This window comes from Elaeis guineensis, chromosome 15 (genome assembly GCF_000442705.2).
Source record: "Elaeis guineensis isolate ETL-2024a chromosome 15, EG11, whole genome shotgun sequence".
NCBI classification, from domain to species: Eukaryota; Viridiplantae; Streptophyta; class Magnoliopsida; order Arecales; family Arecaceae; genus Elaeis; species Elaeis guineensis.
Window position 1 is genome coordinate 63,298,906 of NC_026007.2, and position 17,142 is coordinate 63,316,047.

Below are 17,142 nucleotides of genomic sequence, written 5' to 3' on the forward strand. Positions count from 1 at the left end.
AAAAACAACTATTGTTTGCTTGCATGCTACTCGAATTTGGTTGGAAGGTGATTCTTCAACGGTAGTTGGTTAGTTTAACATCCAATTTTGGGTAGGTTTTAGCATAATCCTTTCTTGCAGGACTTCTTTGCATGGAATACTACTTGTTATTACCCATGTTTTCGGAGAGGCCAAGCTGTCTGCTCATTATATGGCTACTAAAGCTTTAAATAAAGATCTTGATTGGATCTCTCAATCTGTGGTGGATTCTCGGTTTGCATCTTCATTACAAGCTGAAGCATATGGAGTTTGCTATCCAAGGTTGTGATAAATCGTCAAGCTCTCTCTTTTACGGAGCTTCTCTTCTTATTATGTCCTCTTTCATTGGTCTTTGGTTTTTTTTGGTTTTTTTTGGTTCATTGCTCTTGGTGTATCTGCTGGTGCTGTCATCAATCTATGGAGACAAGGATTTATTACGATGCCATGTTGGGTGTCCCAATATACGCATTCTATTGTGTGGCTATTCAGCTGCTGTATTCTGGTTATTCTGCTGGTCTCCTCTTCAGGCTACACTTCTCTGTTCCATCATCATATTGCTGCTGTATTTGGATGTATTGGGGCAATATAGTTTCTTGGCTTCATTTGTTTGGACTTCGCCTTGCCTTAATGCTCTGCTGCATTACTTCTTTGTCTTTCTGCATAGATTGTCGACTACTGTGAAGAATACTCTGGTTCAGTGGCATATTTTGGACTTCTATTGGTATGAAATCAGTGGCTTTATTATCACCTACAGATATTTTAGCATGAGGGCTGGCTACCTCGTTATCATCTTCTGTGTCGAGCTGGGTGTTCTTACCATACTACGCTTTGATCATACTAGTATATTTTTCAATTTTGTAGCTTCCCAAATGTCTGTTTTAAGATGTCAGGATGTTTCTTTTATAGACTTTGTAACTTTATTTACTATTATGCTTTGAGCTTATGTTGCTACCAGTTGAGTGCAGCTTGAATTTAATGTGACCCATTCTACGAATCCGATTCATTTGGATATTTTAATTTTTTTTCTTTATATTAGGATTAAATGGTTTTATATATATATATATATATACACTATTATGTAACTTTATTTACTATTATGCTTTGAGCTTATGTTGCTACCAATTGAGTGCAGCTTGAATTTAATGTGACCCATTGTACGAATCCGATTCATTTGGATATTTTAATTTTTTTTATTTATATTAGAATTAGATGGTTATATATATATATATATATATTTATTTATTTATTTTTTTATTGTACTCATGTCTTTTGTTATTTAAGGACTATCTTTTATTATTTGAGCTACTACGTGCTCTTGGTATTCTATCTTTTTGATATAATAAAATTTCTCCTCATTTTCATCTGTGGACATAGACTAAAGATTGAATCAGATAAATCATTGTATTTTTTTTTTTTGCATATGATTATTTATTATTCTTTTGAATTTCATATTAATTAATAGATAATCTTGTAGCACTATTAAGAAGAAGAAGAAGAAGAAGAAAAAAGAAGGCAGCCTGTAAGCATGATAAACCCATCGTTAGGCAGCGAAACATATATATATATATATATATATATATATATATATATATATATATATTATACTCACGTCTTTTGTTATTTAAGAACTATCTTTTATTATTTGAGCTATTGCGTGCTCTTGGTACTTCATCTTTTTGATATAATAAAACTTTTTCTCATTTTCATCCGGGGACATAGACTACAGATTGAATCAGATAAATCATTATGTTTTTTTTTTATATATGATTATTTATTATTATTTTTAATTTTATATTAATTAATAGATAATCTTGTAGCACTATTAAAAAGAAGAAGAAGAAGTAGAGAAGAAAAGAAGGCAGCCTGTAAGCATGGTAGACCCATCGCTAGGCAGCGAAACTAAGCTCCTGGTGTTAGTAGTGCGTTATTACTGCATGGGGAGCTCTGTTTTGGTTTCTATGGCTGGTAATACCTATTTTACCTTGGTATTTTGGCTATTTCCTCCATACACTGGTTGGTCGTAGTTTTACTCTATACCGTCTTGCTGTCTTTTGTGAACTTTTACTGCATATAATAATACTGGAATTAGCCACTTCAACGGGGGAAAAGAAAGAGAGACTCAGGCCCTGAAATCTACTTTCCATTCGTAAACTTTTCTTGGGTGCAAGCTCGGTGATATACACATCACAAGAATATAGTTGTAATATTATACTTTTGATTCACGAGTGACAGTAATTGAATGCTATATCTTAAAGACCATGTGCTCTTTTGCAAGTATAAATGGATTTTAAGGTCTATCTTGTTGCGGCCAATCTCCTCGTCGTCTGGTCGTCGGAAACGAGCGCCTGCAAAAGAAGTTTGTACTGATCGGAGGTGACTTCGATGGGGACCCTCCGACGGTCAAGTCAGAGAGGAGACTAGGCAACAGTAGACTAGAATTAAGGAATTCAACGAGAGAGGGTTAGAGAGAGAGAAAGAGAGAAGGAGGGATTCAGGGGGTTCGAAAAGACCTCCCAGCACTGTTGCCTTCCCCGATATATATAGTGGAGCACGGTATGGCGCCGTCATTAATGGCGCAGACAATGAAAGAATTGTCAAATCGCCGAGGACTGTCAGAGCCACCGTGAGGTTGTCAAATCGCCGTGGGGCTGTCAAATCACTAGGGTTGACCCATGTCTTAGGTGAGATAATGTCCCAAGGCGGCTGTGCCGCATGCCGGTGTCAGGACTGGCAGCCTCCAGCAGTCGTACGGCGTTTGGAGGAGCCGATCGACTATAGGTCGGCGGTCGGTTGAGGGGCGTCGGGCGGAAGCCCGAGAACCCTTCGACAGTCCGTCGGGCGCATTGTGGGAGTCGGGCATCGGGCTCCATAGTTCGATCGATGGAGAGCGAAGAGGGTCTGTCCGACCGACGTATATTCGGTCAGTCGGCGACGGCTGCCGTCGGTCGGCAGAGTCGGGCGCCGGTCATGTAGGCCCGACGGTGAGTCGGCGTGAGTGGGATCGGTCGGTATACCCCAACACACCTTAAAGTTCTCTTTCCAAATCTCTACCAAGCCTCAAGGCTTAAATCTGGTTATGTGCTTCAATTATTCATTTGTAGATCACATACTTGGAACTCTCGCTATGGTTCTTCCATTTCTGTTGAGGCTTCTGCAGAATCGCAGCAACTCTTAAACCAACTGGCAGGATTTTATCTCGATCTCTAATTATTTCTGGAACCTCGTCAACTGCTTCTCTATATAACTTCCTCAACACCAGAGAGATTAAATAGACCTTGCTTTCACCGTGGAGACTCAAAATTCTTCTCAAAATAACATGTTCTCTCTTGTTGGCCCTTCATGATAAGTAAAATACTAGAGCCAATGTTTTATGAAGAATTGAAAAATCTCTTAGTGGTTGCCCATGTTGTTCTGATCAGTTGGAAACTGTCAACCATCTTTTCATTTCGTGTCCCTTTGCATCTCAAATGTGGTGGATTCTCTGCTCATTTCTTAATGTTCTCTATTCAACTGGTAATCTAAAGAGATTTATACACTAAATTCTTGGCTGCTTGCTTTCCGAAGAATATTCGTTCCACTATTCTTATGCTACTTAGAGCTGTTATGTAGAGTTGTTGGAATGTAAGGAACTATTAGATTTTCTTAATCATTCCTTTTCCCTATCTGCAGCTATTTTCTCTGTAATGAACTACATTAATAGTTGGTCCATCCTCTGTGATCATAAGACCCTTCCAGTTTTTTGCAAATAGTGGAACCAGACCAAAAGGATTCAAAGATCAGGTGATTTTCCTTCTCTCTCTCTCTCTCTCTCCCCCTTTTTTTTTTTTGATGAAAATGGAAGAAGACTTGGGCTTCCACCAGAATTTATTATGAACTTAACTAGTCACATAAGAAGCAGGGAATTCGCAAAACCAAGTTCAGACTTATAGAACCGGAAGCAGAGGAGCATAACAGCAACAGGAACAGTGGAGAGAAAAACAATATTCCTCTTTACAATTGAGAGAGAGAAAGAAGTCTTCAACTTAGTTCCAGATGGTCTTCTTCACGAGTTCGCTTGCACAGCCAACTCCAGTATCGGAAGGATAGCATAGCTTTTCCTTCTCATGCGCATGATTAAGGCATCCTGCCGCTTTCTGTGGGTTTGGTTTTGTTCTCTCTTTAGTTGGCTGGAAACTCTGTATTGTTTTGGTCTTTCATCCCTTTGTTTTCTGGTCTCTAGCTTATTTTATGGAGACAATGATGGATATTTTGCAGCATTGTAATGTGAACTGTGTGTACTGTACGTGGATTGGTTCTCTCTCTTCTGAGTCTCCCATTAGATGCAAATGCTCTCTAGTTGCTTGGAAGCTGTGTTTGGTTTTGGTTTCTACCATTTCGTTTTCTGGTTTTTGGTTTATTTTGTGGATACGATGATGGAGTGCAGCATTCTGATGTGAACTGGACCTGTTTGCTGCTGCGTACCACACTTGGATGGGTTTCCTCTCTTCCGAGTCTCCTTTTGATAACGGCTCCTCTTGCTTTGGTTATTTCGAGGTCTTTGTTTCATATGTAAATTCTTGCCTATAGTCTTCCTTCCATGTACATAAATGTTTTTTTTTTATCTTTGATTAAAATTAAAGGCGACCAATATGACTGAAGCTCATTACTCTTCTAATCTCTCTCAAAAAAAAAAAAAGAAAAAAAGAGAGAATCTTCACGGGTGTTGCATACATGATAAATATAAACTTATAGGAAATTTATATATTTCTATACTCAAAAGTATGAAATCTGATGTTCACTGGACAAGTTGTACAAATGTTGTGCGAGAAGTTCCATATTAAGCAGGAAAAAATATTTTATAATTTTGATGTATCTATTAGTATTGAAATTTTTGTATACACTGCTTATTTCTTTATAAAACAAAGATAGGTTATGTTTGTTGGATTAGTTGTTTCCTTGAATATACGCACATATTCAAAATATTGTTTTCTCTAATAATATATACACCATTTATGACCAACATTTTATAATAGTTGAATATAGTATAGCTACTTATGAATTGTAAAATAATTGAACTTACTAGCAAATCAAAATGCAAGAAAAATCTATGTAATTATAGAATATTGATCAAAGATTTTATATATTGATAGGATGGTGAGGCATACCATTATCCCAAGCATTACAATGTAACAGGACATCTTAATGGACATACCATGATGTCCCAAGTACGAGGACGTATGGTATTCCATTTTATGAAAAAAATCAGAACCATCCGTTCTACAGTATTTAAAACCTTGACATCGATCAAATTAATAGCTTAATTTTTTTTCAATCAACATTAAAATGATAAGATAATTTAATTTTGACTTCCTTTATCTTCCATATATAGTGACATGCACTGGATTCCCTTTTTTTTTTTTTTTTTTTAAATATAATTCTTAATGATTGCAGGCGGCAACAGCGACGAAGATTTCAGGGAATGGCCACTTGCACAAATATGCTCAGATGCCATAGCTATCTGGATCTTCTCTTTCTCCATCCGAAGGTGTTGAACTCGTTAACATTTTTGCGGCACAAAAGAATGGACCAGGCAAGTGGGGTAAGATTATTTGTCATTAGCATGGCAAGAGTCATCGTAGCTAAACTATTCTTTGTTTTCTTCTCCAACGAGCAAGGTTAGAGTTCCAAAATCCTGAGGTTGAAGGAGGAGAAAGTAGAGTAAGTAGATGAGAGAGAGGGGGGCAAAATATGAGAAATCAGGAAGAAAGAAACTAAGGGTTCCCCCCGCAGGGGAGAAAGCTTCAAGTTGGGATGGGTGCGGGCAATTTTGTTCCAATATCAAAAGATATCCTGAATCTAAAAAAAATATCAAAAATACAAATAACAAGGTGCAAATGAAAACTGTGGATAATTTCATGCAACAAAACAAAGAATATAGGAGAACTATAATGTATTCTTTTTAAAGAAGCTCATAAGCATTCAATGGTAGAGTTGGAGTATTTCCTTTTTTTGATGGAAGAAAAGAAAAACTGCTTTCCTAGGGCAAGATCAGCTTCCATCAGGGAGTGCAGGAGGAGCAGTCATGACTCCAAGGGTGCAGAAGTGCCAACCAAATAAGTACAAATCAAATAACCCTCGCTGCATTGTATATCATCTTAAACCCAGCAAAACCTTCAGTCCAGCTTTGAACAAAAGGGAACACACCAAACATTTGTAAAAGATTCTTTGGTCAAAGAATCTTTGTGCTTCTCGAAGAATCTAAATTGCAACAAGAGGTTTCCCAGACAATTAAGAACTAATGCACAATAGCTCTGTGCTCCTAATGAAATGGCTTGGCTCTTGCATGTGGCAACCCATGCAGCTATTAAGCAACCCAGCCAAAAAAAGGAGGGGTACCATCCAAGTATGAAAGAGATGAGATTTCTTAAAGACTGTAATATCATGTAGGATCATTTTATCACAACAGTAAACCTAATTTGCTCTAGAGTTCTTATATCTGGTTTTCATTTGGCATCCAACTTTTCCCTTTATTTTTTTCCCCTGATTTTCAATTGATAACAGCCAATAACCTTCAAATGACCCCTTTTACTAATCAAAACAGTGTCTTAGTAAGTATTATAACTTTCAGATAGCAGTGACTGTCTTAACGCAACCTCTTTCTTCTGATGAAGTAGAAAACAGGAGCCCTGTCTGCAAAAACTAATCTTCCATCATCAGTTTGGAATTCATATTGCCATGCCGGGCCAAGAAACCACGACATAGCCATTCCACCTAGCAAGCCACCCAGCTGAAATCATACATGCAAGGGTGTTACATCTGAGCGTGCAATCATCCAATTGAGAACTCAATAAAAGCTAAAATTTATGGGGACTTACATGACCCCAGTTGTCAATACCCTTGGAGAGAAGCCCGAGAACCTGTGGGAGGGACTTGTCATAAAAGAACAAAGCTTGACATGCATACAACTTATGACAGAAGCTAGTAAGTGATTACCATGTTTAAGGCAATGACTTGTCCAATGTACTTTAAATCCTGCTTTCCACCCCCAGTGAGGCCTCTATGTCTCAGAACAAATACAGCAAAAGAACCAACCTGTATGTGTGTATATATATATATATTATGAACATGACATTACTAAGTATGCTTTCGGAACAGGAAAAGAAGCAGCTATTTAACGGATATATATGCCTTCCAAACTGAACAAACAAAGATTGACCATGTAAACATATGATAGAGGCAAGGTTTGAAAATTGGACCACATCATGATACATAATGGTTCTTTCCAGTATGTACCACATGCCATACTGCATCATGTCAGCAAAACATGAGTAGATACAAGAGCATACTGCAGTATATACCATATTGGTACATGACTGGTATGCCACTATCTATGGTACCTACTGGTATGTACCACATGCCATACCTCCTCATATTGGTAAATTATGAGTACATAAGGGGTGTACAGTGGTACATACCATGTTGGTATGTTACTGGTACACCCCCGTAACCATGGTAGAGGATAAGAAGATGGTAGATATGAACTTTACAATTAATATCAACAAAGTTCTGATAAAAAAACAGACAGCAGCATAAGGAAATTATCACAGAGTTATATCCAAATAGAAAATGTATGTATTATAAAGCCCAATTGTAATCTAAAATGAGCTCACTAATGGCAGGCAAATAATCAAATCCACAGAGGTAACGCCTTTTATATAACCACAGATGTGGGGGATCATGTATGTAAAAGATGGGCAGTATATAAAAAGCTACAACAATTGAGTGAAATGTTATCAAACAAGAAAAAGGAAAGGTGAATAAGTAGTTTAAGTAACCAACTGCGAAGATAAATTTACAAACTACAAGTTCAAGAAAAGCATGTAGAAGAATGCTAGTAATTAACAGAGAATAACCTAATGAATAATTTCCACAATAAAATTATGTATTGTTGAAGACAAAACTCTCAAACTATGGTTATGGCATAACACATCTTAACAATTGTTCAATATATTAAATTTGATTCACTTAGATTATTAGCAAAGTATACCCAAGTCAAGATATATTGTTGTCCAAAATCCAAGCCCACTTTTTAAAACAATGGGTATAAATATGTTAACGGACCCACGAAGCATAAAAGGCATAACTAAAAATATACTTACTAAAATATACTTACTAATCCAAAAATAGCTCCGGATGCACCAACAGCAGGAGAATGACAGAACCGATAGCTCATCATGGAACCTAGTTTCTTTGCAAAATTTGAATCAGAACTTAAACCAAAGTGGAAGCCACAGTTGCATGAACACAAACAGTTTTATCTTCCAAAGCAGGCATATGAGTTGTTACTTGTTATTGCTGAACTGAAGTAAATTGCAAGAAAACGTCTAGGCCCACTTAGTTTCTCGACAATGGGACCAATGGAGTTCAAAGAAAAACAGTTGACCTGTACAAGCATATCAATTAAACTCATGATTTTAACATATACTAAGACCAACGAGTTCTAGAAGACACACCATGAGGTGCCCAATATTTGCATGCAGAAATGATGATGTAGCAAATCTCCATAGTTGTCCTTTATCAATCAGGCTATTGACCTATGTACACAATCAGATAGTCATTCCTTAGTCAGGATAAGCTTCACATGGAGAGGTTATCTGACATTTCTAACCTTAGCTCCCCACAAAAGCAGCTTTCCCTGGGTTGCAATCTGAGCTGCATAAACTCTGTGAAAACAGGAAAAGAGTCAAGACACTTAAAATGCTACTACCTGACATGAGTCGAGATGATATGATGTAGAAGAGCGACATCAGATTAACAAGAGAAGTAGCAAGGAACCAAAGAGGTAATTTAGCTTGACAACCATAGAAATAGATAAAATTAGTTTTACTCATTTTCACTGTCATTATATTTAATAAAAAACTTGGTGGATGCAGTTAAAAAGTGGTTGCAAGAAAAAAGGGAATGAAGATAAAAAAGCCTTATTAAGTTCCATTTCTCCATCTACTTTTCAGCATAAATTTTGTTCACTAGTCTTACTGATTCCCTTCAGCTGAATGCATCTGTTAAAAATTATGTTTAAATTCTATTATTGATGGTTACATATGTAAAAGATGAGGTAATTGCTCTCTCTCTCTTCTCTTTCTCAATGTCACTGTGTCTGTATCTGTAACTGTTTTTCAACTTTCAAAAGAAGTCAATGACCTATGTTATCCGGCCCTTCTCACACTGATATGACACTCTGACATATCCCAGTAAGAAGAGAGCCTTAGATGTTAAAAGGATCCGTTACACCAACATCTGACATGAACCCGAATACCTGTAACATGGTTGATGACTTAAATTTGTCCTAAAGATGATGAACATGGACTCCCACTATCAAAATTTCTCATATTCTTCTTTCATCTAAACTCATTCCAAGTCTAGAGGAACTCTGAATGTTGCTCTTGAGTTGCGTTAGGGCAAATAACAACTGACCCAGTATGTCTCCCTAGTGGCCATCTATTCTTGTGGGCTCCTCCTGCCTATAGTTGCCTTAGACAGGAATTTGGTACCATTTCATAGACAAGTGCCACCAGATTGACAGTCCTAAAAACCGGTTTAATGCATCCATGAAGCCCTATCATTTTAGTGTTGCACATCAAATCAAATCTCATTTTGTAAGAAAAGGTTCCATGAAGCCCTATCAGTTTAGTGGTACACATCAAACTCAATCTCATTTGGGTAGAAATGTTTAGGATGATCTTTTCTCTTTTATTCCTCCAGTAAGCATAAGGTTTGATAAGGCAGAGTTTCAAGGAAGCCATTACAACAAGCATTATCACAATGAGAGAGTATGATAATTAAAAGCTGCATCCTAGACTGATCTTACGCTTCTAATAGTCTGACTCCATCGTATTGAGCTAGAAATTCAGCTAGAGGCTACTTTTTAGCTTCATCACAATTATCCTCCTTTCATATTTTTATCTGCTTATTGTTACAGTTGTTATTCTAGCAAAATTGGCATGAAGTATCAAGTTTGGTGCTCGAATCAAATTTGCTGTAGACAATAATTATTGTAATTAAATTTTCATTAGCGGATTTAAGAGAAGAAAGTTATGAAAACTGACATTTGATTAACCTACCTACTATGAATTTGGAATTCAGAAGTTGTAATTGTCTTGTAGCAGTTACTATCGACCAATAAAACTTATAGCATCAATAATAGTCGGTTACTTTAACGTAAGATATGATCCAAAAAGGTTTTAACAATGTTTCCACCAATGGCTCTCAACATGAAACCATCGTATCCTTTCTGAAGCTTAACTAGGGAGATTTAGGGCAAGAAAGGAGCCTAAACATGATGGGATTTTGTTGTAGGTGTATGTGTATCTAGTGGCCTTTGATCACTGGATTCAAGGATCAAAATAAAGGGAAATTGAGATTTCTTTGGTTGAACCTCAAAACTTACACCAAACAATGATGTAAATCCGAAATTAACCAAAGCAAATAGTGTTTGCTCAGTCTGATTTTCAAATATGTTCTCAAGTTGATACATGATGTGTGCTTGGTAACGGACAATAACATACATGAGCCCTCTAGGCACTCCATAGGGCACTATGTGATGTGAGGGACCTCATTTCTAGTCTCCCATGTCAAAAACATGATTGGCATTGTTCAATATTATATATAGTCTATAGATGTACTCTTTCATTCTTTTGCCATATCATTGCTACCAATATGTTATATCATCTCAAATCTTGGTAATGTTCAATACCATATATATCAACTATTCCAGCAACCTAATTGTGTTTCAGTCTCTAATTTTATCACATATGTTTCAATGCATTTAATCGCAAGTTATGCAGTGCTATATAATAAACTAGCAAAACACAGTCAGCATCAGGACAATACCCAACCCTATTTCTTCCAAAAAAACACAGCGTCAGGACAATATAACATAAGAAAGAGGGAAAAAAAAGGACGCTAAAACAGGCCATAGCAGGGCAATCGAGACCCTTTGTCACTACGGTGCGTGGCATGCACACACCATACTGATCTTTGGTTGACATGTGAGACACAATCAGACTGAACTATTTGAAACCTTGTTCCTAAGTTTAAACTTATAAACCACAGAGCCAAACTGAACACTATTTCCTGGAGCAAAGTATTAAAGAAGGGGAAAAACAATATATGATAGCAAATATAAGATCTCATCTTTATTGACTGTAGTTAGGGCCACAGGCACACTAATCAAATGAAAAAAAAAAAAATAGGGATAACTGCATCCTCCAACAGATAGCCCATATATGCACTGGTAAATGTACATTCCCCATAAAGCATCATCTTGGAATTTTTTTGTAAAAGAGCATGCATGCCTAGTCCATTTTCCTTTCAATAAACCTGACATATCAGTTTTGAAATAAATCGACCAATAAATTCATGCAAAAGAACAAGAATCCTTGTATGAACATTCTACATTCCACATGCAATAACTAAAGTTTATTATTGGTTGCTGAATCTGAGTATTAGAAAAAAGACAGGCTAGCTTAAATTGAAAGATTTTACCCATTTATTCTAGACAAGTATCAAAAGGTACATCATTAGCTAGATAAACAAGGACCTTTTAGAGAACTCTGCATGGAGGATTTCAAAGTAAAAGTTAACAAGTAGCTGTCCCATGTTATTTCTAAGCAGCTTTTGTTATTTATAACATGAGTTGAAGAAAATTCCCTATAAATAAAATGATCAAGTAGAAAAATGGGAATAATACAAGTCAAAATCATGGTAAGAAGTGATTGTATTTGTTTGGTTTAAAACTTGGGACTCACAAAACATTAAGGGCGAGAAGAACATTGGTCCATAGCCTTCCATCAAAAGCATTCCCTTCAGAACCCCTAAACTGCAACTTGCCCTTATGTATGTATCTCTTTTCAGATTCCTTCCCGCTGAAGAACGAAAAGCAAGACGAACATGATGCTGATAAAGTGTCAGCTATTGTTTCAAGAAAAGAATATTTCTTTACTAAATACGGTCTCCTACACCAAATATCCTTGGTTCCAGGCAAGTAATCAGAACGATAAGCATCCTGCTGATTGCAAAAGTGACAGTGAGAATCAGAAATATGTAGGACATAGGACATGCAAAAATAAATGTGTGAAGCATCCACATTCTTTAAAATAAACTATTTATAACAAGCTTATTTCAGAAAAACAATATGGACCAGAACTTCAATTTCAGTTGAAGTGCATTAACAATGTATTTCTTTAGTTAACTAGATTCTGATAATAAGAGTATATGTTTGAATGTCAAGAAAACACAGTTATGGCAATTGATCTGCCAGATATATGAACAAAAAACCTCAATGTTAATCCTTGTAGTTTACACCTCTTCAAATCCAAGATATTTCAAGAACATAAGGCACTTCTGAATTTAAACAATTATGTTAGACCTCCCATGTGCTCTAACACTTAACAGTGTCATGTAGCTATATTTTGTCATTGGGTAGCTTTATTAGTTATGCATGATTTTTTATTAAAAAAGAAAACATACATAACCTCACATAATAGAAAGTGGACAGTCAGAGGAAGACAAAATCATATTTCATTTAAAATACTGGAATTATCAGAAAATAATGATTTCAAGGACATAGTTATGCTCGTAAATAACAATGTGTAGGCAGATTTCAGTATCCTGAAAAACAAAACTACAAAGCCATAACCAAAATTGATAACCAGGGGCTATTACAGTATAATTATGTCGTTATCATTGGACATAACAAGCAGAAGCATTGAAATTTCAAAGATAGAAGAAGGCACATCTAATAAGGTTAAGGCCAGCTTGATAGGACGGAATGGTGCCTACTGAGCATTTTGTGAGCATTCACATTTTCTCAGCTTAAGGGAAACTTGTTAGAAAATGGCAATAATGGCAAAAGGTTGAATATTTAAGAGTAGTGATCTATGAAATGGATTCAAGCATACAAAAAAATAAAGCAAGGCAAATGTAAGAATGCTAAGGTGAATGTTTGGTAAAATTATAAAGGATGGATTGAGGATAACTCGATAAGTCGATGAATAGGAGATGAATTGATTGAAAACAAAATCAAAAGAAAGTAATTGAGACTGTATGGACTTAGTAAGGCAAAATTAAAGCAAAGTGCATGATTTTTGTTTAACAATCAAGGAAAAAGGAGGGAAAGACCTGAGATAACATGGATAAGTTGGTAAGAGTTTAAGGTCAAGCATACTTGTTTTGGATGAGAACATGGTGCAAATAGCAAATTTGATATCATGTTTTCAACTAGTACTTTTACCTTAATTATAGTTAGCTATATTAACAGAAGGGATGTCTGGAAAAGGCACAATAGTCTCACAAACACATGCATGGCATGCAAAGCTAGATTTAGCTCATTTAATATGGATAGTATACTAGGGCACATATGATGGATGATCGATTAGATGTTTCATGTCAGATTTCAGATAATATAGCTTAAGAGCCATCACATGCAAAAAACGAAGTGAAGCCAAACATTGTTGTCCGAGTTAATTATCCAAGTGAGTTCATTTTTATCATGGAACAAATGCAAGAAAGTGAAGGACATGGAAATAATTAAAGCTTTAAAGCGAATTCAATAAGAAGACATGGGCCACAAGTATATGAAGCTCACAAAAGCATGCACACATTGACCTAATAGTTGGTAAGGAAGATACAGTAGAGAACTGAGATAGTGAATATGACCATATTATTGCATCGTAGGTTTCAACACTTCCCTAAAGATCCACAGTTATCAGAAGGCAAAAAATAAGAACCAGATAAAAGAATATTTCCACACCAATTTCATAAATGGTAAAGATGTATGTTAGTTGGCTATTTGTAGCATCCAAATAGTCTATTGACAGCAGCAGCTGTACAGGATTAACAACATCAAAAGAGCTCGAAATGCCAAATGTAAACTGAAAAACAAAGTATATCTTAATCCATACAAGATGGTATAGCTGGATGATAATATGATTGCTTCACAATACTTCCCTAAATGCTCAACTGGAGGTTGCTGTAACGATGGTCAAAAAAAAATGAAGCCCTAGTGGCACACATTTTTCTTATGGAAATCATTGTGTCAATGATTGTTTAACAATGCTATCTAAAGTTCTTTACTGGAAACTACTGTCAGGATCGTATTAATATGATGATATGTCAGCTGATGTCACAGAAGAGCTATTTTTGTGATTTTGATGTCTCACATATGGTAAAGGCAGAGATCAAACTAAAAAGTCATAGCAAGACCTGAAATAGCAAATTATGAATCATGACATCAGTCATATGCAAATAAGAAAGTGATCTTGTCCAACGGAAGGGTTAAAAATTGTACTTTTTACCAATCCACAACCAAGTGAGATATCTCCAGGCAGAGTACATAGGTTTCTACCACCGCATCATGTGTGCCAGTCCATGACCACCATGAAACAGCATCAACCTATACAAAACTTGCACATACCCATATTCTTTCCCATGAGATGTGCCACATGACTAATGCAGCATGGAAAAGTATAGTACAGTATGATAAGGTACCAGATCATGGCCACTGTGGGTGTCATATGCAGTATTTTAAATCCCTGGTCCATCTCTATTATGCTCTTCAACTACCTTCATGGCTTATGAAGTGCCCATTGGAATAGAGGTATTTTGGGGACATGTTCAAGTTCAAAATATCAGTCCTGCAGCGAAGAGGAACTGGAAAAGGAAAGTGGCATCTTAAAGACAATCCACACATTGTAGAAGTATTTGACAAAAGCAGATCAAGAAGACGGTGAGCTCTAGTGTGTCTTCTTTCCCTAGTGTGTCTTCTTTCCGTGAAATTTATCAAAAAACAGACTAATCATATCTGTCAATATTAGGTAATTTTTGTCTAATGACAAGTAACTTATTTTAAATAGCTCATTTTATTATGAATATTCTATAACATAAAAATCGTTAGATTTAGGGATCAGTAATGGTAAGCCAATTGGTTATTCGTGGTTGTAATAGTTAAGATACAGATTTTTTTTTAAGGTGTATGGTTATAGGTAGATATTGTAGAAATGTCATTGCCTGCAACTATAATTTAGTGGGTATTTGGTAAAAGGAAAGTTGCTTTCAGTGTTGTTAACTGTATACAACTAACTATGAACGTGAAGAGAATAGCTTTGTTGGCAAATATTCTTCACTAAATAAAGAAACAGGAGCTTCGGATTTACTCAATTACACCAAATAGCCTGTTTCTCCTCTGGAACAACTTACTGCACATATTTTATCCCATCAAAAAATAAGGTACATAACATTTGGTATCAAAGCCTTGACCTGATTTACTTCTAAGGTATTGGAGTTCTTGGCATCAAGGCATGATGATTTCAAGATAATGAGATGCCTGTGGGGGAATTGATGGAGGGACAATGGCACTTTAGAGGACCACTGAACAAAACTGTGTCATAGCTAAGGAAATGGATTCCTTAAATGAGAAAATTCAGATGTTAGTGGCAGCGATGTCATACACACCATAACCAATGAGGCTCAGGGTTATTACCTATTCATAGAAGATGAGTCATTCAAGTGCCTGATTTTATTAATTCCATCCATTTCATTCCTTGAAGTTTTCATGAAGAGATATTTTGTTTTGATTGTATTCATAGTGTTCTATAAAAGAGAAGCTTGCATGATCATCTGTCATGCAAATGAAAGAGAGAAGAGATAGGTTGAAACTAAAGCATTGAAGGCTTGTGATCCTGGAGGAATTGTGCATTTCTGCAATTTGACCTTGAGGACAGGGTTACCCAAATGAACAGGAATGTCATATCCTTGTTTTGTTAGAAAAATACATCTAAAAAAATATAGGCATCAGTGGTGGAGTGCCAAGTGGGACTGTATACTTTAATGCACTTCAACCTTGAGGACAAGTTCATCTTGAGCGCACCAAGACATTATATGCTTATTTTACAAGAAAATATTAGATTTAAATTAATAGACCAAAGAATATAACAGAATGCATTGAGCACATGCCCTTTCATCATATGAAGGGTTAGGACTTAGGAGGTTTAGTTCTCCTCAGTTGAACCAAACTGGATGTCCAATTTTTCTCAAGTTGATAAAACTATAAAATTGCATGTATGTTTCTTCTATTAGCGAGGAAATCTAGCGGGATTGGGGCAACATCTATAGATGCATGAAAGGAAGGTGGCGTGCGAAAATAAATTCGGCCTACAAGAAATAAGGAAGAAAAGCTTCAATTTGAAGAGTAATTCTGCCGCAGTGGATACAGTTGCACCATGGTAAGAGACAAGAAACACCAGGACACTTCTTTTCCTCACGTTCTACTCTTTTTCACCGATAGATTCATCTCTACACAACTTTGATCACAGTCTACCCAATAAGTTCCTCACAATCTTGCCTAGGTGAAAATATCAAATCCACCATCACTATTGCGACAGTTCTCATTCAGAGATGATTCAATTCGACCGAGATTTCTAAAACAAAAGCAACATTTAGTGGTATATTTCAGAGAGAGGGAGAGATAGAGGGGATGGGTGGAGTTTGGGTTTTGTACCGGCGGGGGAGAGCAGAGGAGAAGGGTAAGGTGGGCGGGGAAGTGTCCGCGGAGGAGGTCGCCCAGCCGCAGGGCGGAGGCGACGGTGATAAGATGCGCGGGTGTGACTCCTCCGGTAAAAGAGGAGGGCGAGGAGTTGGAAGCCGGCAGCCAAGGACGCGAGGGAATCGAGAACATCCTCTCCGAGTCCAGCGACGGTCTGAAGCCAGCCGGAAAGGCGCTGTGAGGCCCCAATGCACCTATAGCCATTGGTCACCAGTGCAAGTAAGAGCCGCAAGGCTGCAAATGGCCGGGTTGACCCGCGACGTAATCCGATCCGACCCACACAGATCCGATCCGAATCATTTTAAAAGATTCATGAATTTAAATTAGATTTTAAAATTAGATCTATTCTATTTTACAGATTGGATCTGAATTTACTGAATTTTGATCTAATCTGATCTAATTCGATCAGTAAAAATTTTTGAGTTGATTTGGATCTTGAAATATATAATCCGATCCAATCCAATCCGACTCGATCCGAACCCATCCTTTATCTCTCTTTCTTTCTATATTACATGAATGTTAATTTTGATCGATCTTGCTTTAAT

At 36.7% G+C, this 17,142-nt stretch overlaps 1 protein-coding gene across 3 annotated transcripts; it reads right to left on the minus strand.

Moving 5' to 3' along the window:
* Positions 1-6,401: 6,401 nt before the first annotated feature.
* Positions 6,402-16,792, minus strand: LOC105058215 (RHOMBOID-like protein 10, chloroplastic). Of its 3 annotated transcripts, none has more exons than XM_010941075.4 (9): positions 16,553-16,792; positions 11,805-12,061; positions 8,666-8,720; positions 8,511-8,591; positions 8,344-8,440; positions 8,171-8,238; positions 6,991-7,089; positions 6,873-6,914; positions 6,402-6,784 (listed from the first exon to the last, which is right to left on the minus strand). In XM_010941075.4, exons 1-9 carry the CDS (start codon positions 16,727-16,729, stop codon positions 6,641-6,643), a joined length of 1,020 nt encoding a protein of 339 aa, XP_010939377.1. In that variant the 5' UTR covers positions 16,730-16,792; the 3' UTR covers positions 6,402-6,640. The 3 variants fall into 3 exon arrangements, with proteins under 3 accessions (XP_010939377.1, XP_010939376.1, XP_073105459.1); XM_010941074.4 differs by having other exon boundaries at positions 11,805-12,064; XM_073249358.1 differs by lacking the exon at positions 16,553-16,792 and having other exon boundaries at positions 11,805-11,921; positions 12,016-12,039.
* Positions 16,793-17,142: the final 350 nt, after the last annotated feature.

Coding starts and splice junctions, on each gene's coding strand:
- LOC105058215 (XM_010941074.4), bottom strand. CDS start 16,729: ATGTTCTCGATTCCCTCGCGTCCTTGGCTGCCGGCTTCCAACTCCTCG. Junction 8,592..8,665: donor TGCTTTTGTGGGGAGCTAAG/GTTAGAAATGTC, acceptor TTGTGTACATAG/GTCAATAGCCTGATTGATAA. Junction 8,441..8,510: donor CAAATATTGGGCACCTCATG/GTGTGTCTTCTA, acceptor ATGCTTGTACAG/GTCAACTGTTTTTCTTTGAA.